At 33.0% G+C, this 27,110-nt stretch overlaps 1 protein-coding gene across 1 annotated transcript; it reads left to right on the top strand.

The window, feature by feature from the left end:
- The first annotated feature begins 1,678 nt into the window (after window positions 1–1,678).
- Window positions 1,679–26,320, top strand: LOC139499604 (zinc finger protein 729-like). The gene is made up of 6 exons (XM_071288356.1): window positions 1,679–1,789; window positions 10,214–10,510; window positions 11,649–14,728; window positions 15,408–15,541; window positions 22,032–22,219; window positions 25,535–26,320. Exons 2-6 carry the CDS (start codon window positions 10,309–10,311, stop codon window positions 26,155–26,157), a joined length of 4,227 nt encoding a protein of 1,408 aa, XP_071144457.1. The 5' UTR covers window positions 1,679–1,789; window positions 10,214–10,308; the 3' UTR covers window positions 26,158–26,320.
- The last annotated feature ends 790 nt before the right edge of the window (window positions 26,321–27,110 follow it).

Raw genomic sequence — 27,110 nt, 5'->3', positions numbered from 1 at the left:
CGTTTATCAAGCAGTTAATGTAATGACTTTTACACACAAAAACGAATTTGGGGCTTTATCTGCGGGGACAACAACATATTTGTCATGTAGATCGGATAGGTCTTTTGCAACATTTGGGTCTTTAAAGATTGACGTAGCATGGACATTGATGGACACATTCAGTTTCTTAATTCTGATTTGTATCAAAGACTTCACTGTCTTAATCCATTCGGAAAGAGTGTCTACGTCTTCCTTCTCGCGCTTAGCCCATTGCCTGGCATAATCCTCGACTGAATCCATCAAAAATTGTAAAGTTGTATTTCCTATTGATGGATTTAGGCTCACGATATTTCGGACATTTCGATAACACATTTCGTAAAGAAGTGTTATTAACAATGTTAAGGTCACCTGTAATAACGTAGCCAGCAGGATTATATGTGAATTGAGAACTAGCAAGTGCAATCAGGAGGTTTAGACTTGAGAATCACTTGAAGTCGTCAATTTCGAGATCCTGCAAAACGCGTTTGTAATTGAAAATTTTAGTTGCAATAGGTTTGCAATGATTTCAATTGTAATGTTAACGTAGCAATCGGAGATTAGACGGATATCAGGCCAGCGGAACATAACGACTGACACTATTCGGGTTAGTAACAGCATAGTAATGAAAAAGTACACTCTATTTTTTTCACTAAATGTCTTGAAATTTCTTTTCTCTTAAAATTCACTGTCGTTTAAGAAACGAGACGTTTTAAATGTAAAGATTACTTTGCACTTTTGGTATCAAAACTGACTGATTCAATATTCATAGGGAGAATAATTTAACGGCTGATTTAAGTAGCGGTAACAGGATGGTCATGAACCTCCCATACGCTGATTGAATTTAGTTTGTAGATAATATGTTACATACAATGATAAAGAAGCTACAATTTTTCGTTAGAGTAATAATTAACGTTTTTACAAAGTTTCTTTTGCAGATATCAAGGCGATTAGACAATCGGAAAAAAAAAATCATTTGAAATGTGTTTTTTTCTGACACTGTACGCATGCACACAAATACCCCAAAAATCGAACTTAAATATATGCAGTTTAATTTTTATCAAAACTGATGTAAGCTAGGTCTGATGTGTTTATTATTAATGTTCTGAATCACAAATCCGACAAGCTTTTATTTAAACCATTACAATTGAAATTTCCATTAGAAATTTAAAAAAAAATAGCATTGGTGTACTGAAAATTCGACATTTTTTGAAAATGATCCATACAGGGGGGTGGTGTTCATATATAGGGACTATGATTGTGCGAGTGGAGGTTAATTATTTTTTTACAATATAGATGCTCGGACTGATCGGAGCTTAGAGACATTTTGCATTTATATTATATAATGGATAACATACTAGCTTCACAGTTGTTGGTTAATTTTTTTATTTTATTTTTAGAAAAACATCTGCGTACGAACTATGGACACATTCTTGTTTATTTATCTTTTATTATTTATAAAATACGACTTATTATCCATTTTGATAGAAATGACCTTTGTGGATCTTTAAAGAGTCTTGATCATCGAATATTCTGTAAATTAAAAAAATCTTCATATTTTAAAATAGTTTATTTTTTACGCGGGAATTAAGTGTAAACTGGTTGCTTTTTATAAAACGGGTTTCTTCGTTAACTCGTTTATATTTAAATGAATTTGGTAAGTCCAGTTTACGTTGCACACGACCCTAAAATCAAGATGGTACTGTAGTTTCGTGTGCAACACATTGTGGACGGACATTTTGTGGAATAAACTGAAAGTTCAAAATAATATAGGGTCAGCTTCCAAGCTTTTGATACAGAATTTACATTTTAATTTACCAATTTAAAAATCTAGACCCTTCGTCATTATACTAGACGCAAATTTGTATTAGAAAGACACCTAAAAATACAATTTCTGCGCGTATCGGTACAGAGCAGAACAATTGTAACATGCTGCACAGTAGTCCCATACAACAAAACTATACGCCAGATTCGTTGTCCGCGGATCTGGCCCCGGCGCCATAAAACTATTTGAGTAAAGTTTTTGTACTCAGCCTGAGAATTTTCTCAATTTTTTTATTCTCAGCAAAATGCACCGCCATAAAAAAATTCTCAGATATTTTCTTACTCAAAGTTAAGAATATTCTTAAATATTTGAGTATAGCCAAAACCATACTTAAGTATATAAAAAAAATCTTAAATGTTTTTTTTAAGGTAATTTGATAAAAAAAATTACAAATGTTGATAGTGTTTTTGTTAAAATTTGCAATGAAGACCTCAAATCCAATTCTATCCAAAGGAACATACACATCTTTATTCCTTAACATATTTTTTTTCATACATTTTTTAGGATGAATACTCAAAATCAATGTTGTCTAAAAAAGCTGATTAATGTGGTGCTTAAATGTGCATTTTTTTTACATAAAAGATAAGAGTAAGGTAAAACGACTGAAATAGTCTCATAATTCTGTAAAAGCATATGAAAATTAAAAATGTAAGTTGATAACCCCACATTTGTTAGTTGGTTGTACCATATTAATCTTACCAAATTTTAAAAGATACTACAAAAAAAGCGACCAATTAAACAGCTTCTCATTGTATATACTTCTTCCTTTTAAACATATCCCACTTGACGCTTGAATATCTGATCTTTCTTAGAAATGACCCAAATAAACGAGGCGATTAACAGAAAAGAAAATACCCCCCCCCCCCAAAAAGAAGAAAAAATGTGCAAAAAAAAATGAAGAAAAAAGACTGAAAAATGGGGTGCTAAAAAGTACAATTTTCTTATTAACCGGATTTTTGTGACAAAAATGTCGGTTATTGATTTGGGGATGTACGGCGGGCGGGCGGGCTTCAATCAAATGTTGTCCGTGCATTAACTCATGAACCGTTCAACCAAAGCTTTTAAAATTTTAATATGTTGTTACTGACAACTAAATGAAGGTCAAGTTCAATAATGGCGATTTTGACTTTTACCGTTCAGGAGTTATGGTTCTTGAAAGATTGAAAAATGGAGTTTCCGTGCATTTACGCATGAACTGTTCTACCTAAGCTTCCCAAATTTTAATATGTTGTTACTGATGACAAAATGGAGGTCAAGTTCAATAATGACGATTTTGACTTTTACCGTTCAGGAGTTATGGTTCTTGAAAGATTGAAAAATGGTGTTTCCAGTCGTGTCCGTGCATTTACGCATGAACTGTTTTACCAAAGCTTCCCAAATTTTAATATGTTGTTACTGATGACAAAATAGAGGTCAAGTTCAATAATGACGATTTTGACTTTTACCGTTCAGGAGTTATGGTTCTTGAAAGATGGAAAAATGGTGTTTCCAGTCGTGTCCGTGCATTTTCTCATGAACCATTCAACCAAAGCTTTTGAAATTTTTATATGTTGTTACTGATGGCAAATTAGAGGTCAAGTTCAATAAGGACGATTTTGACTTTTACCGTTCAGGAGTTATGGTTCTTGAAAGATTGTGAAATGGCGTTTCTATTCACGTTGTTGCATTTACTCATGAACCATCAAATCTAAGCTTTTCAAACTTTAAGATGTTGATACTGATGACAAAATGGAGGTCAAATTTGATATTGACGATATTCACTTTCACCATTCATCAGTACTGGTTCTTGTGATATTGCCAGGACACAAGTAAATATTAATAAATCCGGTTTGCTGTCGTTGTGACAGCCTCTTGTATAAAAATTAAGATAAGGTAAAACGAGTGAAATATTGAACTGGTCGTAATCGGAATTGGTCAATTGATGTACGTAGTCATTGCAATTTCTGTACATCCATAACCATCAGTATTTTGCTCAAAAATCACGATCTTGCATCAGGAGTTAACAAATCTTGACGTTTTATTTCGTCCACTATTACAGACAAAGTCAACCTAAAATCCTTCTCCTGCATTGTGTCAGAAATTACACAAACATTACACCATAATAAAACAGTTCGTGTCAGAGATCAGACCAATATGATCATTGACAAAAACGCTGCAATAGTGGAAAACAAATTGAAAACAACAAATCAGAAATATGGCAAAGAGACGAAGGTCAACTTTGTCCGAGTTGAAATCTCAGTTTCCTTAGATTTTTCAAAATTTAAAAATGAACAACTAACGGTAATTAAATTCATAAAATCAAATTAAAAAAAAAAAATGCATATGTTTTTTATATCTCAATGGATAGTTTTCATTATAAAACTTATGTACATATACTTTTTTCTGAAGAAAATTCTTTAATTTGTTCATATTAAGAAGATGTTTACATTATTCTAATTGTTTCCTTCCAGAAAGCAATTCCCCGACATATTTTCCGTATGCAAAGTAACCTCCGTGTGACCGATCTCGTAAGAATTAGGTGATCGCAATACGGATGGATGTCCTTAAAATAAACTATTATCTGATTGTACATGTTAAACACGTGCTCAATATCCATGCTTTTTGGTGGATTGTTGACAAACAGGTGACAATCGTTAAACTTCGGCTTCAAAACACGAACTTTAATTACCTGTTTATTTTCCTAACACTGACCGATTGAAAAAAAAATGACGATTATACGAAATTTACAGGCCATTCATTAGGAGGCGGTACCCGGTACTTTTACCCTCCTATGCTATTGACAAGTACCGCCTAAATGTAGGAATTTTTATATTCAAGATATTCATGGAATAAATTGAAAAGTACCACCTAGAAATGTGGAAAGTACCAGTCAACATGAAAGATAATGAAACCCCTGAATTTATGCGAAAAAAATGATAAAATCGTGCACAGAATACTTAGTTTATGATGTTTGTATGCATTGGTTCAAAAATTGGAATAACATTATTTTTCACCGGTCACTTGTTTATTATGACTTTAAATAGAATTACAGAATCAAAAAAGTCTGAGCTCACGTTCGCCAGCATGCTTACTACATCTTATGTTCCAGTTTTGCAAGATCCATAATTCAATAGTTACATTAGATGTATGTTTCATTATAATACGTTATTCTGATTGGCTACCTGCACATCACGTGCTATTCCTGAAACAATTGCTTTAGACAATACAATTTATTATTCATGATGACACGAGGTCTCACAATAAAGTGCACAGGTGAATTAAATGAAAACTTGATAAAAATCGTGTTTTCATGATTCTATCTAAAAAAAATGTAATTATAAGTATTGAATGCTTCTTTTTGTTACTTTATAGGGTTGTAAAAGCGTTGACCGTGCGCACATTTTTAGTATGAAACGCTTCCGCGCTTCATACAAAATGTACTTCGGTCAACGCTTTTACACCCCAATAAATTTACAAAAAGCAGCATTCAATACTTAATTGGAATTTAATACAACATTTTTTGGTAAGGGCTGTTTGACTGATACTCCAGGACGGATAATTACATTGTTTTCAATTTTTTTTTGTTTTTTTTTTTTGTTCATTTCCAATAAATTTTAAATATATGCTCCAAAATAGATGATAGATAGGCATTTTTTTTAATATTTTGTTGGACAGTTGGGCTTATCAATGTCTTTTCTCTCTTAAATCTATTTTTACAATTTACTACTTGTACATCAATTAGATTTCAGTACCGGTACCTCATATCTGCTAAACCAAAGACATGTATAAATCAAATATACCTTTGGTTTAAAACAGATATTAGTTAAAATATTGATATTCAGGAATGTATCATTTGTGCAGTACAGTAGTACAGTGACAGATTCGGGGTGGGGTGGGGTGGGGGTTTTGTTGTCATACATATGTCGTTGATCTAAACAAATCATTATCATGTCAAAATCATGATATAGAAGGATATTTCCATATGCACGATCAGAATTTTACAGAAAATATTTCTTTCTGAATAGAGAAAAATAGAACATCTTCCCCTACTCCCCTTTGCATGACCCTCATAAATCGGATAGTTTTGTTTGTTTTATTAAACTGTTTTTATTTTCGAAAATAATATTTACAAATGAAAGTGAACCAACGCCTGGTGAGTCTGTAGTACTGTAGAGTCCATAAAGTGGATACCCGAGGGTATGCAGGGTCGTTATGATAAAAACATAAAATGTAGAGAGTCTTATAACAACAACACTTTAGGGACTGCTGCAGAAAATTTATTGATCGACATGTTTCGGTGCCTAGGGCACCGTCATCAGGATAAAAACAATACATAAAATCATGTTGAAGTAAAAAATCGGGTTGTTAAAATTTAAACGTCACAATGTTACAATGATAAGTAACGTTATTAATAGCAACGTACTGAAAGTGAAAGTGAAAGTTCATTGGAAGTATGTAAATAAATTATAAAAAGAAATTAAAAATAAAATGTTTTTGTTGTGAAAATGTTTGTTAAAATTATTCTGCCAACATGTGTATGTCCTCTTGCATCGTGGAAAGAATAAAACAATAAGTTGTCATGCTGTGTATATACTGTATAGGTTGTGTGGTCTGAATGTTCTGTTAACTTTCTTCCCCAAAATAGACGACATTTTATCAGCAATTCCGTACCATTTCGACTGGCTTCCCTTGGCCAGAGGTACTGCTTCCAATCGCGTCAGGAATGCTGTAAAATGTTTCGGTCGCCGAAAGTAAAGGACAAAGTATAAATATAACATATTTTCGGGAGCATCAGATTGAATTTGAAGAATACGAAATCGGGTGCATTTAATTTAAATTCTTCAAATTCAATCTGATGCTCTTGAAAATATGTTAATCAAACATACAACCCTCGAGATACAACAACTTTTACAGATTACTGGCCATTCCCGATAGTTTGATGAACGAACACATAGTTAAAATTCAACATAGACTAGTGATATTTATACTTTGTCCTTTACTTTCGGCGACCGAAACATTTTACAGCATTCCTGACACGAAAATAATATTTGTACAAGGTGTTGTTAATAACTGTAATGGACATTAAATACATGCCATGCCTTCTCACACGACGTCGTACTTTTATTTTCTCTTCCTGTGCAATATGATATTAAACTCATTACGCAGAGCAATTTTTATGACTACTTGCATAATTGTTAAATCGTATTAAACATGTTAAATTCTGTATCAGATTTATATTAATATTAAAGTTACGTATATCTTGAATATTGAAAACGGATTCAAATTATTTACTGGGCTTTCATATTGATTTCAAAATATTTGGTTTGTCGTTTTTTGGGGTTTTTTCCCCCATTATAGATGTGAGAAAAAAGCAGCTCTGTTTCTCTTAAAATTGTCACATGGTGTCTTATGTCGTCTGAATACATAATGTATGTTATTGATCCGTAATAATTATCTTTTCAAAATGTTTATTTGGCACGCCATACTCGATAGAAGTGCGGACGTGAAAGAAAGCACTCTTCACGTAAACGTCAACGAAGATTGCATTTTATCTTTAAAAAAAATACAAAATATAGATCTAAATAAAGAAATATAAAAATATATATATACATATTTATAAGAAGCTACGGGTAAATAACTCAAGTATTTCAAGATCATTCTTTTATAATATCCATTAGGTTCTATATTTCTTATAATAACACAAATTATTTGCCGACTTTATATTCTGTGACTTTTTGTCAGGACTGTGGTTGCAGATGCTTACTAAATGCTACTTGTCATCTTATCTATCATAGATTCTTTTTATGTTTTATATTATTTCTCATGAGATAAAACTGCGTTTTAGAGAAGTTTGGTATACGTTTTAGTTTTCAAACAACTATTTTACCACTTACATCACTGAGAAAAAAATACTCAGCTGAGAAAAAAAAATCTCAGCTGAGAATATTCTCAACGTTGAGAACATTTTTTTATGGCGGATAAAAAAGTTCTCATTCTTAGCTGAGTAAAATAATTCATTCTGAGAATATTTTTTTACTCAGCAAAAAAAAGTTTTATGGCGCCGGGGCCTGGAGACGCTGCCGTTTAATAAACTAGGGGGAGGGGATGCTTTCTGTTCCCTCCTTTGACTTTGTTAGTTTGTACAGATGTTTTGTGTCTTTTCAATTCTATTTTTATATTTTTGTAATCAATTATTTGGTACCATATTGGGAACAACATTTTACAAAATGTTTTAACAATACATTGAAGAGAAAAAAGGGGGAAGGGTGTGTGGATTTGTTAATTTCCCCAAAGAATAATTATGATTTTAAATTTATAGAAAAAATTAGGTTTACATGAGGGAAAATTGAAGAAAAAATATATTTTGATTGACAGTTTGAAGGTGAGGTTGTTTTTTTTTAAAATTTGGTGGGGGGGGGGGGGGGGGTTAAATAAATTATAAATTATGCTTAATACTGCAATGTTCTGGCCAAATGTAATTGGATCACAACATTATTTTATAATCCCTTCCCCTTTTTTCAAAATTAAAAAATGTGTTATTTTTTTTTAGACTTATAAATTTCATAATTTTTTTGAAATGTAAATATTGAAGTTTATAAGTTATATCAATTGTGTAAAAATTACAAATTATGTGGTTTGATTGCCAATGAAACTGCTGTCAAATAAAGATCAAATGATTCATGCAGAAGTTTGTCATGATCATAACGTAGTACATGTACTTGCACTGGTAGAAACAACTATTACAGTAATCATGCTAATAGATTATAGTAAGGCAGCAATCATTTAATTTTTTTTGGGGGGGGGGGGGGGGGGGGGGCTATGGTTTTTTTTGGAAAGTTTCCAGGTTTTGGTGAAAAATAAATTGTTTTGGACCCTGAGAAAAAAAAATGTTTGTTTCACCCTCAGCTGCCACTATATGTAATGCTAAAATTGAAAGAAAAAAATTGTTTTCGGTTTGTCGCTAAAAAAAAGATTGTTCTTTGCCTAAGGTGAAAAAAAAAGTTTACACAGGGAAAAAAACATAGCCCCCCCCCCCAGAAAATCAAATGGTTGCTGCCTAATGGATCTCGACAAAAGCAACATTTTATATATATGTAAAAATAAACCTTTTCAATTCCATGAAAATGCATTTTACATTGTATTAATATCATCATGATAATTGAACTGAGCAGCAATTCATTAATCTAAATATAAATTGGTGTAAACAATATTCATTATGAATAATACAAGTATATTTTATAAACACATTCACAATAGGATTCAGAAACAAGCAACACCTGTCTCCTTGTTAAATTAATATTTTACAGTGAAACCTGATTAAACCTAACCTATATGGGATTTGAGATTTTTTTTTGGTTTTGGCAGAAGTTTAGTTTTATCAGGTCCACAATGCACTGCGGCACATAATTTGATATAACAGTGCTTACGAACATGTTTGGTTTATACAGGTTTTCAGTTTATACAAGATTCGGTTTAGCCAGGTTTCACTGTACACAAATAAATCACAACTACAAAAATGTACATAATACAAATATTGATAATCAGTTTAGTTACCATGGTTACATAATGAAGTGAAAAGAAAAGAAAAATGCAACTGATGAGACGAAATGCTTACAGGTTTATTGTATAAATTATTAGTCGGTAAACCTTTTAGATTTCATAATGAACATTTGTACCATGAGAAAAACAAATTGCTGCGAAATAAGTAAATGTTTGCGTCTTATTAAGACAAACCCTCATTTTATGTACTTTTCTTTGTATGGGTATTTATGAATATGTGAAAATAAACAAATATTTTTACTGGTATTCATTTTAAATTAAAATATATGATTCACTAGCTCCCACATAATTATACAATTGTCAATTTTATCTCTTGTATTTCATGTTATAACCATGTAGTGTAAATGAGTTTGTGCAATAAACATTATGAAATAAGAAGATGTGGTATGATTGCCAATGCCCAATGAGACAACTTTCCACAAGCAACCACATGAAATTCATGTAGACAACTATAGGTCATTCTAACTGCAGTAATGAGAAAAACCCATGGTTCCCTATAGGCTATCATGACAAAATACTAGACAATTCAAAAATGTAACTGCCCGATTTAATGTGGATTCTATTTTTAAATGGACAGTAACAGATATCATTTTTTTTCATGGAAAAAAGTGAACCACAAATTGAAGAGTCAATTGAAGAATTATCATTAAATAGGTTTATATTCAATGATATACTACATGTACTAACTTTGTCAAAACCATGAAATAAAATATCAACGAAATGCATTTTCCTCCATTCCATGAAAATTGGTACCATTCATGTAAACATGGTAAATAAATAAATCCATAGTTTGAACAAAACAACAAACAAATAAATATTGCTTTTTTATTGCAGGTTTGTTCGATAGAAAGATGGAATGAACCCTAGAAAGGCTGCCTTTGTTGACAGATATTTGATTTCTACCATGAAAAAAAGAATATAGAGGGAAAATGGCCTACAGTCATCATTTACTGCCCCTAGCAGATTATCTCTATAAGCTGTACAAAAGTCAATCTCTATGTGACCTCTCTATCATCACAAAAAATGGTACAACTGTTCTGGCCCACAAACTAGTAGTAGCAGCATTCTCTGAAACGGTTAGGACAGAGGTGGAGAAATGGAAAGATTTACCCCAAGTGTCCATTGTCGTAGGTAAGCTGAAAAAATATAAAAAATGAAAAAAATATTTCCAAATTTGATTTGTCCAACATGATTTCTCAATTTGAATATATACGTAATCAGAGCATTCATAGTCCAATGATTGAAAGCCAAGATCTATATATACATGATATAAGATCTGAACCAGTTGAAGATTTGAATTAAATGACCAAAAGCATGAAAAGGACAGACAAACAATACTGTGGATTCATTATATTTCGTTGAATACCAATTTTAGTGGACTTCGTGGGTACAGGGAAACCACGAATTTTGATGTTCAACAAATTGCAAATTTTCTATATTATTAAATGCAGACTTTTGGAAAACCATGAAATCAAATATTCATGAAAATGCAAGTTTTTCTCAATCCACAAAAATTGGTACCCACGAAAATAAATGAATCCACAGTAACCAAAAACCACATGTTGTTATTATCTTGGACCTTTTGATAATTCATTAAATAAGTTCAATTAGTGAGTTACAGAAATAAAACTTAAAAGAATTAAGACCATTTTTTGGTACCAGTAATTCTTTAGAAGAAATATTGATATATTTGGATAAGTTAAAATCTCATCCACCATAACACTTGAAAACTGTAGAAATTTTAATGTAATTTACTGGAAAAAAGTTTAAACTTTACCAGAAAACTGGTTTGAATGATTGGTTTTCTTCCAAGTCATCAAAATCATTTTTCTGTTAATTAAATGATCCATGCACACAATTCAACAACAAAAATATCAATGAACAGGTTAAAAAAATAAACTTTATTTTACATTATTTTAAGTTTTTGAATGATAAAAATAAAAGAATCAATTTCAAGTTGTTAACATACAGGCAATCAGTTAGTCAATGATGGGTGTATAGGGGCGGATCTAGCTATTTTAAAAAGGGGGGTTCCCAACCCAGGACAAAGGGGGGTTCCAACTATATGTCCCCATTCAAATGCATTGATTGGGCAAAAAAAGGGTGGGTTCAACCCGCGGACATGATGATGACTAATTTTCAAGAATTTTTTTTTTACTATGTTTACTAGATATATATATTTATAAAAAGTATAGACATATTAATTGTGTTGTTAAAACCTTTGAAATGTATAAATGTTTTTTAATTGAAAATTGTTTTTTTTTAACAGATTGTGAAACAGCAGTTTTGAAGGAAATTTTAGATTTTTTGTATATTGGCAACTGTCATCTCCATGAAGAGTTGTTTCCCCTTCTACAACAGGCTAGTCATAGTTTACAAATACCTTCACTTCAGAAATATTTGAAAGAGAAAGGGCCTACATCAAGAAAATCACTAAAAATAAATCCTTCAGAGGCAAAACAAAAAAGAGAAACTAAGGCTTTACCAAATAAAGAAAATTTGAGAAGTAGGCGAAATAAAAAACCAAAAAAAGATGAACAGTTTGAATGGTCTGATGATTTACAGGAACCAGATGAAGCTTGGGTACTAGGTGATGATATTCCAACTGCTGCTGAGGATGACAGTAATGATGGTGATGCATTATGGGAAAATGAAGTGGAAGTGAGAAATGAGCCTAGGACTAGCAGGAGAAAGAGTAAGCCTGGGAAACTAGATAAATTAATCATACAGGCTTATGTGAGGCTAGAAAGAATTGATGCTTCTGTAAAACAACCAAGTCTTAACAATACCTCAAGGAGTACAGGTCCAAACAAGGATTCAGTCAAAAAGTCATTGATTCCAATGAAAGAGAGAAAGAATAGATATACAAGGGAAAATTTAAGAAACCTTGCAAAGACTAAACGAACTAGAAATAAAAATCGTCATCCATTGATGAATCATTCAAAACATTCAATTGAAAAAATTAAGCATTCCATGAACAATTTGAAGAAGAGTCCTGCAGAATTGCTAGCTTTTAAACTCAAGAAACTCTATGAAAAACATCATAAAGATATACAAGTCAAAAGAGTTGGATATTCTTGTAAAATCTGTAAAGTTTGGCATAAAAATATCTCTCGTATCAAATTCCACATAAATGTGAAACACAGAAATATACAACCCAGAAAAAGGAAATTTGCAAACAAGACGAAAAAGAAAGGTTCATTTGAAGAAAAAAAGAAGAGAATTGAAAGAATTAAACAAAAAATTAAGAATTGTGAATGCTTCCGATGTGACAGAACGTACAAGCTGGTGCGTGGATTAGCGACACATCTCGTGGAAAAACACAAAATCTCTTTTGAAAGAGCCCAGAAATTGACCGGCTATCCAAAATATTTTAAATACCAGAATTCAACATGTCACACATGTGATGAATGTAAGATGGAATTTAGTTTGTTAAATGAGTTTAGAGCACATTGTCGAAAAGTTCATAAGAAAAAACGTTTGGAGCCAGATATGTCGTGCACGTACAAAAAATGTTCACAAAAATTTCTTTCAATGGCAAAATTAAAAGAACACTTGGTCAAATTTCACAAACAAAAGAATGTTAGTATCAAATGTAGGCAAGGCAGGGTTTCAGCTAGAGTTGACAAACAGGACATAACAACAAGGCTACAGAAACAGCGAAGAATCCTAGAAGATTTATCCGTGTCAAGTAAAGAAGAACAAGTCAAAAGGAAAAAAGAAGAAAGTTTTATCAAAGAAATTAACGAATTATCTGAAATCACAGAAAGTCAAAGGTCATCATATCCGAAGAAGAAAATCAAGTACAATGTTGTATTACCATCAAAGAAATACAGGTGTAATAGATGTCCGAAGTCATCGGTCAGTAGAAATAAGTTAATACATAAAAATCATAGAGAAATAAGGCATAAGAAAATACTTGTTTCAAAAGTTTTTGAAAGCCAACTCGTTCTGAAGAAACGTATCCGTCAAAGTTTCTCATGTGTAAAGTTTGTAAACAAAGATCCAAATAACTTGAAACCAAAATCCAAAGAAGATGCGACCCATAGTGGTGTTCCAAGACAGGAGCAAAATGCTTTAGAACAGAGAGATATGTCTTCTCATGTTCAAGCTTTAAGACATTCCATAGCAAATAAACACAATTCAGTTGACTTTTTACCGTTCCAAGCACCAAATATTACCAGTCAATTTGGTGGATACTTATCTTTGCTGCAAGATTCAGCCTTAAATGAACAAAGTGGTTTATTTGAATTTAGTAATACATGCAATAATGACTCTCCTGGCTCCTTACAGAAACAAAGTAATGGAAAACAGAAAAGGTGCAAAAGAAACCAGTTTACCTGTTTGAAATGTGGATTATCTTTCCATTACTACAGCAGTGCATCCTTGCACTTCAAGAAAAAGCATCAGAAAAATCACCTTGGACAGAGAACTGTATTCTCTAGTTTAAAAAAACATGTCAATTTACGCAGTGTATTATTTTCCAGAAAGTCATTATTAAAAACAAGTACGTTCCAATTGCAATTTGCTGAAGAAAGGTCAACAACTTGCCAAATATGTGAAAAAACATTTTCCCATGTTCGTAGTTTAGCCCGTCATTTGCAAAATACCCATTGTTGTACTTTTGAACAGACACGAAGTTCTACTGGTTACCCAAGCAAAATTGCCAAGAAAAAGGAGGAAATAACTTGTGTAGATTGTAAGAAAACATTTACCAATATTCGTAACCTAGCAACTCATCTACAAAATGTTCATAAATATACATTTGAACAGGCAAGGGAGGCAACCGGTTATCCGGCATTTAAACGAGTTACAAAATTAACCAAGAAGAAGAAAACAAAGTGTGAGAAATGTTCCGAGATATTTGAAACAATGAAAGATTTCAGAGTTCATGAAGTTATTGTCCATGGTTTACCCTGTAAATATTGTGGCGAGAAGTTTCTTCATCTTGTTTCACTGAAGAAACATGGGGTACGAGATCATCCAGAACATTTTGATGAGTTCGAAGAAATGAAGGCCACATCTAAAGCCTGGATTCTTGATGAAGATGAGAATGAAAATACAGAAGATGAAAATTACAAATGTGACAACTGTGATTTTTCTACTAGAAAATTAAACATTTTGACAGTACATGTTATGGAAGTCCATCCAGAAGTCCAGCATCACTGTCCTACATGTGGTTATTCATTCCGTAGTCAATACTCAGTAGATTTACATACGTCCAAACACCATGGCGAGGCAGAGAAGAAGAAACCAGTCTGTATATTCTGTAGTAAGAAGTTTCTGAGGAAGAGGTTTTTGAGAATACATCAGTTCAAGGCTCATGGGATTCGTCACCCAGATGTTAAGGTATTTGTACTTAACATACTTTAAACAAACTTATTCTTGCGAGTGATTTTTTTCGTGACTTCGTCTGGTATCTATCATAACTATATTATTACAGACTAGGGGAATAGCTCTGGTAGCATGGATGGAGGCGATTATATACGGACACATAAAAACACATCTTCTCCATTTTCTCCATTTTAATCAGACAAAGATGACGTCACAAACATAAATACAAAATACTGACAAAAGGGGAACAACTCTCTCTCACAAACAGAAACATAATCTGACCATACATACTGATATATAACAATATACGCAAAGGAAAGTAAGGTGAAAAATTTATTTGTGGATCTTTCCTTGTTATGTTTTATTACATCAAGTTAATGTAAAAATTTCGAAATTTAATCACTGTGCATTGTACATGTTGTACTAGAATTGGCAAAAAGCGAAATAAATTATCTGAAAATAATTTGAATTCCACTTTTTTTACGTTAAAAACAGCCACTAATGCAATGACATATATAGAAGCATATTATTAAGTTGTTTTAAAAAAGTATAATAACCTCAAATTTCAGAAAAGTTTTATATTATGTATATTAATTGTATCAGGATGCACTTTAAATAAAATGTATCATATCATTGCTTGAATTCTTTTATTCTTCATATAAAATTGAAATTGTTTCTTTTTTTCAATTTTTAGCAATACAAATGTGATGCTGAGGGCTGCATTAAAATAGCTTATACTGCAACAGAACTTCGACAACATAAGAGAAACCATACTGCAGAGAAGAGATTTCCTTGCCAGCAATGTAACTTTGTTTGTGCTCATAGACAGTAAGTTTTCTTTTCAGTAGTGTGGTGTGTTTCATCTTAGTGGGTCCAAAAGAAATGATCTTGTCTGGGCCTTTTATAGCTGACTATGAAGTATGGGATTTGCTCATTGTTGAAAAAGTACGGTTACCTATAGTTGATAATGTTAGTGTCATTTTGGTATTTTGTGGATAGTTGTCTCATTGGCAATAATACCACATCTTTTTTATATTGATTGGTATTGAACATATACACTTATAAGATAAATTAATGCAGAATAAGCTAAAAGCTCATTTTATTATTTTTCAGTTGTTAGGCTATTTCCCACACCTATGTCAGCTCTAGATACACTTAGTCCAGGGAATCTGAGGTGAAAAATGGCTCAACCTCAAAGTAATTGCAACAGAAATAATTTATATCAATTTTGTTTCATTGGATACCTGTTAGTGACATATTAAAAATCGGCGTTTCACAGACCACGGGAAATTGGTGTTTTGGGGGTAAAATGGGGATTTTTATGTAAAAATCACTAAAAACTGGAAAAAATGATTTTTTTTTTTAATTTTTACTCAAAGTCCCTATTTTTTTCAGAAAACGTTTCAATCATATGTATCATCGCGATCAAATATTAAAAATGCATAGTCTTCAGGTTTTTTTTCCAAAAAACGCTGATTTTGAATAGAAAATCGCTGAAAACTGGAAAAAATGAAAAAAAATTTAAATTTTTACTCGAAGTCCCTATTTTTTTTCGGAAACTTTGCAATTATATGTATTATCGTGATGAAATCTTAAAAATGCATAGCCGTAAGTTTCTTTTGGAGAAAAAACGCTGATTTTAAATAGAAAATCGCTGAAAACTGGAAAATTTATAAACCTAAAAATTAAAAAAAAAATCATCTCGAATATTAACTAGAAGAATTTTAATCCCTCAAAGAAAGAATAGACTTCAACAGAAACATCGTATTCATTATTTTGACACATTAATGTAGTTTGAATAAAAAAAAAAAAAGTTACAGAAGAGGGAGACCAAATACAATATTTCTGAATTCACATTGTCATAAAAATAAATCTTATAAAAACAAAATTTCGTTCAAAGTTTTTGCTTAAATGTTATAGAGTCACATCACCAACCAATCATGTATATGTAAGAATTAAATGTCACTATCGTCCTCGTCTTCATGAATCTCAAGTACTTTACAGTTTGAACAGTTCAGTCCCTTACATTCGCTACATGCTGAGCTACAGTCAAGACCGTTTTTTCTACAAGTGCATCTGCGTGTATCGCAACCAGATTTGCATTTACATCTAATCACGTGCAATAAATTATCTGGAGCTGGAGGCAAAATTGTTCTAATTGGACAAAGTGATGTACCTTGTAGAACCCATCCCCAGTCTGATGGACAGAGTCATTTGTCCATTCTTGGATCTGATAATATGCACGCTTGCAGTGCTGAGACGCTGCTTCTGAGGTAGGTGGCAAGGACTGAACATGTACACAAGACAAAGAATTGGTAAGAACTTTATGGTTAAATTTTCTGTAGCGTAACTGGTCTAAGCTTTCTCCTGTCTCACCTCCGTATAATATAACAAGAGCTGACTGTCCTGATTGTATAACATCATCTGACGTTGCATCTTGTTTTAAAAATACTGAAGCTAACTCTCTAAAAAAGGCATTCTCACACAACCGCTTTAGTCCTTCCTTCTTCCCTATACCGTAAAGTCTAGATGTCGTGTCACACCCTGTGATAGCATGAATAAATGGTAACAAATCGACTATTTCATTTCCAAGCAACTCTTTAGTCTTTTTAATGTCCCATACTTTAGACTTTCGAATTTTATGGGATTGAAAAACCAATGGTTTAGAATTTTCCTCTGCATGGAAAAGCAGTAGTATGAGAACATCAGTGTCTTCACCAACGACAACGGTAGGGTAACAAGATGCATATCGTACAGCAGTTGATGCAATAAGAACATCAGCATCAGCAGCAGCTTGAAGAGAAATAAATCCTTCATTATCCATTTTATTACAAAGCATATTGATAAAGTTTTGCTTGTTTTCTCCATTAGCTAAGAAAATTTCCTTCTTTGATTTAAACGGTGTGCTATCTTTGAATGAGATGTGTGTACCAGTCACACCTTTCGATCTCCGTTCATGTACATGATCTTTTGTCGTTGGTCCGGAACCATACCCATCAAAGACAATTATTGGAATGGGATATCTGTTATTAATATGGTCGATGTATAACTGACATATTTCTGCAAATGTCGCACCTTTTTTCCATGGGATTCGCTGTATCAAGGAACCACCGTCGATTACGTGGCGAACATCGGTACCAAGGTCATCTGAAAATACACAACTTCCCGTGTTCCATATTTCATCTGCCAATGTTGATTTCTGTGCCTGTCGCATCAACCCAGACGGTTCAAACAAAGCAGCTGGTACAGCGCTTAGTTCGTACTTAAAGACTTGAGATACATCTGGAAACATGGTATTAGCAGTAGTAACTAGTCGTTGAAACAACAATTGTGGATCGACAGATATTTCTTCATTATCTACTTTGATATTTAATTTTGAAGATAGAGTTGTTACTTGGTTTTTTCTTTGGCATGCCTTTTTCTTTTGAATACAAACTCGTCAATACATTTACCTTCCATTGACGATATTATATTGTGTCCTATGACCAGTGCATTGTCAGAATTTACGTTGCTGTCGCCAGTTGCTCCTGTTTCGATGTTCCTCAGATTTTTATCGATAGAAAATGGACTTCTTTCTCCAAGAAAGTCAAGAAAGGTTGTTGTGTCTTTGGTATCCCGTACCTTCCTTGGAATGCACATTTCTTTGTGCTGTTCGCTCGTTTCAAAATTTACACCAGTTACTTGTTGCATGGCCTCATTCATGATCATCTGAATACACTGTGGCATAGACAAAATCCACAATGATCTCTGCGCATCTGTCATCCCTCGACCTCTGGTGAGACCTCCAGTTGTTTTAATGCATCTCATCAGAACTTGCTCTATGATCAGATCCGATGATAAACCTGACCAAAACCGATCACTTCTTCTCATCACATGGAAGCCTGACATGAGAGCTTCGTTTATTGCAGGATTTGTTCTTGATAACCCATGCATTTGCTGCAGGTAAACATACGCAGATTTTAGATATAAGTTATGTCCTGCAGCAGCAAAGTATGGTAACATCTTTTGAATGGTTTGAAGATGAAGGGTCCAGTTTCCAGTTCTTTCAGCTTTGATGAAATTACGCAGCAAGTCCACCATATCCATATATAGAAACCATAGTCGAGCTGTACGGTTTTCGATATGTGATTTTCTAAAAGTTGATATACTGTCGCGTATTTTTCTCAATACCTCATTCTGATCAAGGGTGTCTACTGGAAGATGTCGTTCGAGGATTTCATCAAAAATATAACTCAATTTATTTAAATCCTGGATAAAAGTGTTTTCATTGTGAATTTCAGAGTCTTCAAGAGAAGAAAGATGTTCTACATTTTCAGTGTCATGATCTTTCAAGACAGTGGAAGATACATGAAAATGTTCGCACAACAATAATGAAGTTAAAGCATTGTAAATCAAGAAATGACCACGCACTGCTCTCGCAACTGCCTTTCCGGTAAACATATGCGTAACAGCGTTAGGTGCATAGACAGTTTCCATGAGCTCTGCAAGTCCAGATCCGCTCATAATATTACCAATGGAACCAAGAAAGCTCATTTCGAGATGAAAACCTCCTAATCTAAGAACTATCGATTTCAAGTCGCTATCCTTTGGTTCGTTGTCAATAATTGTAAGAGCTTTCCAATAAAGCGGTTGGTCAAATGTAAGCATGGGATTAGCTCTGTACTTAAACGCTTCGTTACATACGAACTTCATGGTCGAAAAGATACATGAAAGGTTTCCCGGCTCAAGGTCTATCATAGGCAAAAATACAATTGTCGATTTACCAGGGTATGCTCCATCTTGCACTAAATTACACATTGCTGACCACCCAATCTTTTTCTTTGGCCAAAGAGTACTACAGAGAAGACTGATGTTATCAGGTAACGCACCCGACTGTTGCGCTGCAAGTGATTCGAATTTTAAACTAAGTTTTGATGTTCGGTCAAAGTTGTATTGATGGAGATCGATTTTCCCTATTTGTTTTATATCGTCAAGCGAAACATTTAATCTCTGCACAATAGTTTTGTGGTTATATCCTGGTGTGATGCCTGCTATTATCCCCATCCCCATGGAATGTCCCATGACCGTCAAGTGTTCTGATGTTATGGTCCACATTATCTGCCACGTGTTGAATACATCTCCCTTCAAGGTCTTGCGGAGAATCATCACCTTGAAGAGCAGAATTCACGCCGTGTTTTTGAACTTCCTTATAAGATGATGAAAAGCCAAGTTGGTATAAGGTATCGAGAAGGAATTTTGAACCAAAATGGTGATGCATTTGAACTCCTAGACCTAGCTGTAAAGGGGCAATCAGAGATCTTGGTCTTGTCGCTTGCATGACAGACTGGCCAATGGCTGCCACTTTAAGATCACAATCTTTTTCAGAAAATATTCCACCAAGTAGCTGTTTAAGACTGTCAGGTAAGTATGCGATGTTTTCCTCACAAGATGCTATTGTAGCTGGTGATGGATACACCGCCCTTGAAAATTCCATTGATTTTATATCAGATTTGATCAGTTTAGCTGCTGTTTTGATAATATCTCTTTTTTCTGTTTCAGGATCGGAAGTTTTTTGACTCTGATGAAATTCTTGCAGAAGAACAGATGCCGTTTTACGAAGAGTGACCACATTTGGTTTTCCACAGACGTCGGTAATAAAAGCTTCACCACCAAAGTGTGTTTTGATCTTTGATTTCATGTGTACTGTTGTGTATGCCAGATCTCCACAAAACTGTGTCATTTGATGAACGAGGTCTTTTACTGTCAATTGGTCTTCTTCATTTTCTAGCAAGTAATCCATGGTTTTTAGAAAAGCTGTATTTGCTTCAGTGTGATCTGGTCTACCTTGCTTTTTTCGTTTTTGCTCTGGTGTTCCACCAATTGGTATATTTTTCCCTGTCCTGAAGTTGACGCTACATTTCTGACGGTAAATAGCATCTGCTGCAGGTAAGTCTTGTGCATATTCAAGTTTTGCCAAAACGTCAGCAGCCCATGAATCTTTTCTGTCTTTGCATATTGCATCAATTTTCTGTTGGAATTCAAAAGTTCTCACTGGATATACTTCTATTCCATATTTTCTATCTGACATTTGCGCTGACTGTCCACAAAACAAACAGTGTTCTCTAAAATCAAAATACTGTGATGATCGCGTTAGGGGGAAACAAATACTTTTTTAAAGATTCAAAACATGATAAATGTATTTATTTTTATACATTTATTATAATAGTCAAGCGTTACTCACCAGTTTTAAGTTCCACTGGGTCAAATCCAAGTCAAAAACAAATGCCGCTTGTTGACATATTGTAGTTGCAGTGTACAAGTTATTTCCCTTTTGACGTATGGCGCGCATTACGTTGCATGAAATTCAGTAGAATTTTACCTTTATAATTCTCATAAATTATACAACTTTGCCGTGGTCCGATTTTTGCCGATTTTTTATATGTTAATAATATAGTTGTAATCTTCGTTTTTCATGAAAAAATAATTCTGTTGCAATTTGTTTGAGGTTAAACCCCAGATTCTCTGGACTAACTAGGTAAAACTTGTGGGTGTAACTCTCGCGATATTCACATTGTCAACAAAATCTGTAGTTACAGGTGCAATTCATGAAATATAATGACAATTGTGGTCAATTTATATAATAATTGGAAAATTTTGACCGCTCATACTTTAAAGCTTGCAATTTTTAAAACAGTATAATTATGTTGTACTTCATGTACTTACTTTGTATAGAAAATGATAGCTGAGGTTTTACATGTATAAAAATTATAGTTAAGGTGGTACATAAATCTACAGGGAGATAACTCTGTAAAAATCAGCTAAATGATTTAATCAGGTTCTAAGGATGAATAAAGCTTCTCAATGATCAAAATAAATGTTTGTTATACTTATAGATTATCGTTGATCATCTCAACGAGATTGATTTTCTCGCTTGAGCTGGAACAGCGAAGGTGAGAAAAGCAATCGAGTTGAGATGATCAATGATAATCTGTTTATCGCTATTTTACCTATGACGACATTGTCAATTTCAATGTCAATTTCGTTAGCAACGCCACATGGTCTCCTTAGTTTCTAGCAATAATTTTTCACTCTCAAGCGAGAAGCATGATATGAAAATTATCACAAAAAAAGATCAAAAGAAAAATGCACAAAATAGCGATAATACTAAGTATCCAATGACATTTTTCTGAGAAAATGTGTGGTTCAGGTTTTTTGAAATTTTTATATTTTTGGCAAAGTAAATCCTTTTATGAAAATTAAAGGAGCCAAATTAATTTTAATGCAGGTTTTTGGTACTACATTTAAGCCTGTGTTATGTCTGATTTTTGCTATTTTTCAGTCGTTTATTGAGACATGTGAGGACCGTACATTTACAGTTGAAGCCAGCATTATGTGAGAGTTGTGGGAAATCCTTCACGACAGAACAACACATGAAGGAGCATATCAGACGTTACCATACCAACGATTACTATGAGTTACAATGTGATTACTGTTCATTCCAGTGTGGTGTTAGAAATCAACTTCAAAGTATGAATAGATTTTTGAAATTATAAAGTTTCCTATAAACAATTATAACTATAAAAATATACTATTCTTCACGATTTGGGAAGTTCAGATCACCATTACAGTATTGAAAAACAATCTTGAAATTCAGGAATTTTATTTCATGCATTTATGATTTAAATTTTTTAAAGAATAGAAAAAAGGTGAAATTGATCATTGAAAATTTGGTGTGTATATAGATGCTGATTACAAAAATTCTGAATTAAGAGGAAATTATAATAAGCATACAAATAGGTGGATTTCAAAACAAGAGGCCACAATCCCTAGTATCACACAAATGCCCCATTGGCAACAATATGGCAAACACTGTAGATCAAACATAATGAAATACACATTGGACTAGAAGGTCATCATAACCCATTCAGTGGAGGATCCTGGGGTATTTCAAGGATTCGAACCCCTCCTTTTTTTATTTGACAACTAATGCTTTTGTATTTAATATATTGGAACATTTGGTTTGAACTCCCCCCTTTTTCAAAATTTGCGGTCGTATATTGCTATCATGTTGGCGTCGTCGTTGTCGTCGTCGTCGTCCGAATACTTTTAGTTTTCGCACTCTAACTTTAGTAAAAGTGAATAGAAATCTATGAAATTTTAACACAAGGTTTATGACCATAAAAGGAAGGCTGGTATTGATTTTGGGAGTTTTGGTCCCAACATTTTAGGAATTAGGGGCCAAAAAGGGCCCAAATAAGCATTTTCTTGGTTTTTGCACTATAACTTTAGTTTAAGTTAATAGAAATCTATGAAATTTTGACACAAGGTTTATGACCACAAAAGAAAGGTTGGGATTGATTTTGGAAGTTTTGGTTTCAACAGTTTAGGAATTAGGGGCCAAAAAAGGGCCCAAATAAGCATTATTCTTGGTTTTCGCACAATAACTTGAGTTAAAGTAAATAGAAATCAATGAAATTTAAACACAATGTTTATGACCACAAAAGGAAGGTTGGTATTGATTTTGGGAGTTTCGATCCCAACAGTTTAGGAATTAGGGGCCAAAAAGGGACCCAAATAAGCATTTTTCTTGGTTTTCGCACCATAGCGTTAGTCTAAGTAAATAGAAATCTATGAAATTTAAACACAAGGTTTATGACTATAAAAGGAAGGTTAGTATTGATTTTGGGAGTTTTGGTCCCAACAGTTAAGGAAAAAGGGGCCCAAAGGGTCCAAAATTAAACTTTGTTTGTATTCATCAAAATTGAATAATTGGGGTTCTTTAATATGCCGAATCTAACTGTGTATGTAGATTCTTAATTTTTGGTCCCGTTTTCAAATTGGTCTACATTAAGGTCCAAAGGGTCCAAAATTAAACTTTGTTTGATTTTAACAAAAATTGAAACCTTGGGGTTCTTTGATATGCTGAATCTAAAAATGTACTTAGATTTTTGATTATTGGCCCAGTTTTCAAGTTGGCCCAAATCGAGGTCCAAAATTAAACATTGTTTGATTTCATCAAAAATTGAATAATTGGGGTTCTTTGATATGCCAAATCTAACTGTGTATGTAGATTCTTAATTTTTGGTCCAGTTTTAAAATTGGTCTAAATTAAAGTGCAAAGGGTCCAAAATTAAACTAAGTTTGATTTTAACAAAAATTAAATTCTTGGGCCTCTTTGATATGCTGAATCTAAACATGTACTTAGATTTTTGATTATGGGCCCAGTTTTCAAGTTGGTCCAAATCAGGATCTAAAATTATTATATTAAGTATTGTGCAATAGCAAGTCTTTTCAATTGTACAGTATTGTGCAATGGCAAGAAATATCTAATTTCACAATATTGTGAAATAGCAAATTTTTTTTTAATTAAGAGTTATCTTTCTTTGTCCAGTATAGTAAGCAAGAAATATCTGCAAGAATTTTTTTTAATTGGAGTTATCTTTCTTTGTCCAGAATCAACTTAAATCTTTGTTATATACAATATACAATGTATATTCACTTTTTACTACCAACTGATAAATTTAAATAATCTTTACCATTCAGTGATAACAAGCAGTTTTTTTTACATCTTAATATTTTATGATGTATTTAAATGAGTAGTAATTGTTGCAAACTCCATTAGAATATTTTAATTGAAATTAGTTTTGGAATAAGGGAAAGGGGGGTGTGATTAAAAAATAAAAAGAAAATTTCTTCAAACATTTTTTTGAGAGGATTAATATTCAACAGCATAGTGAATTGCTCTAAGAGAAAACAAAAATTTTAAGTTCATTTGAATACATTCATTCTGTGTCAGAAACCTATGCTGTGTCAACTATTTAATCACAATCCAAATTTAGAGCGGAATCCAGCTTGAATGTTGTGTCCATACTTGCCCCAACCGTTCAGGGTTCAACCTCTGCGGTCGTATAAAGCTACGCCCTGCGGAGCATCTGGTTATATGACTGGATCCACACCCAACATTAGTGTTATATAAATTAAGCAGAAATCTGCAGGCACTATACAAATATCTGGAAAAGGGTAATTTTCATTAAATGAATGGAATCAAAATAAATATAGGAAGATATGGTATGGGTCTCAATGAGACAATTCTCCACATCCAAGTCACAATTTATTAAAGTCATAAGAAACCTCAAATTAAAAAAAATATGCATATGTTTTTTATAGCTAAATGGATAGTTTTCATTATACAACTTATGTGAATATACTTTTTTCTGAGGAAAATTCTTTAATTTGTCCACATTTAGAAGGAGTTTACTTATTTTTAATTGATTGCTTCCAGGAAGCAATTCGCCGACATATTTTCCGTATGCATAGTGACCCGAGCGTAACCCTCCTCGTAAAAATCCGGTGACCACAATACGCATGGATCTGTCATTGAAATAAACAAATATCTGATTATACATGTTAAACATGTGCTCAATACCCATGCTTTTTGTGATTTGTTTACTATAAGGTGACAATCGGTAAATCTCAGCTTCAAAACACGGCATTTAATGAGCAGCCATATTTGTTTAATCATAAAAACAAATAGAGAGAGAAAAAAATGACGATTATATGATATATTTGCGAAAATAATGATAAAATCGTGCACAGAAGACTTAGTTTATGATGTATACATGCATTGGTTCAAGAATTGGACAAACATTATTTTTCGCCACTCACTCGTTTCATATGACTTTAAAGTAAACCATTAGAGGTCAAGGTATGGTCTTCAACACAGAGCCTTGGCTCACACCTAACACCAAACTTCAAAGGGCTGTATTTTGCTTTATTTCTGAATTGATGAGATTGTCATTGTACCTAAATAAGTACATAAAATCTATATTTAATGTTTTTTAGCACACGTATGGAACCAACATCAAATGAAGATGGCAGGCGATAGTCGTCAATATTACCAGTGTGACCGATGCCCATACCAAACGCCACTTAAATGTAAATTTAACAATCATATGAATGGTCACAATAACATCAGGAACTACGTCTGTGACCAATGTGACTCTAGGTTTGTTACATCCAGTACGTTACGGACACACAAACAATGGAAACATTCATCAAAAGAGGAGGACAAAATCTGTAGCCATTGTGGTTATAAAACTAAAACAAGCAACAAATTGAACGAGCATATTAGAGTTCAGCATCAGTTAAAAGGAGTAAAGCCATACCATTGTACATACTGTGACTTTAAATGTGCCACCGGTGGCAACTGCCGCAAACATATCATGGCTAAGCATAAAGATCTTCCTGTCCATTATACCTGTGACACAGAATATCTGGAAATTGCCAGAATGGCAAGGCAGGAAGGGAACACTAACCCATTGATTGTCCACACTGCCAATGATACTCTTTCAGACAATCAGATTGCACAAAGTCCAGCTACGTTTACACAGATCGTACCTAACTTTGAACAGCTACCACCAGCGGATCATTTAATGTTTGACCCAGTCCGATACGAAAAACTTTAAATCAGTTGATTGATAAATGAGATATTTAAGTGAAGGAATTTTATTTGATAATAAGTAAATTTTATTATGAGGGAATTAATTAAAAATTGTATCTTTTATTTTAATTATCATATTTTTGTACTGATAAAGATTTCAAACTTTTCATTACAAATTTTATCAATTACCTTAAGTAGTTGTTACTTTATCATATTGTACAAAAATTATTCCAAAAAATCAATTTGTGTTTGTCCTAAGTGATTTTTAAAATGTAGATATTATTGAAAAAGTTCCAAATTATCTCCCTTTGGTGCAAAAATCCATTTTTGGCATTAAAATTAAAATATCTTTTTGAACTCATCGGTGACCTATAATTTTTATTGTTGTTTACGAATAAGCTGTTCATAACTAAATAATTGTAAAATTTTAGCGATTTCTGTAATTTCTTTCTTTTTTTATTTCAATATTACCTCTTTTTCTCCTATCAGTTCAACAGAAAATAAGTACTTTTACAAAAATGAATGCTTCTTTTGAAGGCAGATTGTGAGCCTAAATGGACGGTGACCCCATTTTTTTATTTCATTTTTCTTTTAAGTATAAGATAAAGTTCATTTTTAGAAAAATATAGCGAAATCCTATATTAAATTAAAAAAAATATTTAGACTTGTGAGCCCCCTTAAAATGGCTACTTGGTCTCGTTTGTTAATGCAAAGGTATACCTTATGTGAATTAATGTTAAAGTTGGAGTAAGGACAGTACTGTCTTAGTCAACAAGTGACACTTATTAATATACCAAAAAATGTTTCCCTGTACCAAGTGAAACTTGATTTTGAATTGGAACTTTTTAAAAAAATTCTGACTCTCTGTCACATTTTATATGAGTGTAAGTTTTGATTTTTAGCTCACCTGGCCCAATGGCCTGATTTCTTGTGAGATTAATTGCCCTTGAATAAGGAGTTTCACCTTTTATTTTCATT

Source organism: Mytilus edulis, chromosome 12 (assembly GCF_963676685.1).
Source record: "Mytilus edulis chromosome 12, xbMytEdul2.2, whole genome shotgun sequence".
NCBI lineage: Eukaryota > Metazoa > Mollusca > Bivalvia > Mytilida > Mytilidae > Mytilus > Mytilus edulis.
Note: the sequence above shows the minus strand (reverse complement) of the source record. Positions and strands in the feature narration are given on the sequence as shown.

Coding starts and splice junctions, on each gene's coding strand:
- LOC139499604 (XM_071288356.1), top strand. CDS start 10,309: ATGGCCTACAGTCATCATTTACTGCCCCTAGCAGATTATCTCTATAAG. Junction 14,729..15,407: donor TTCGTCACCCAGATGTTAAG/GTATTTGTACTT, acceptor TTCAATTTTTAG/CAATACAAATGTGATGCTGA. Junction 15,542..22,031: donor TTTGTTTGTGCTCATAGACA/GTAAGTTTTCTT, acceptor GCTATTTTTCAG/TCGTTTATTGAGACATGTGA.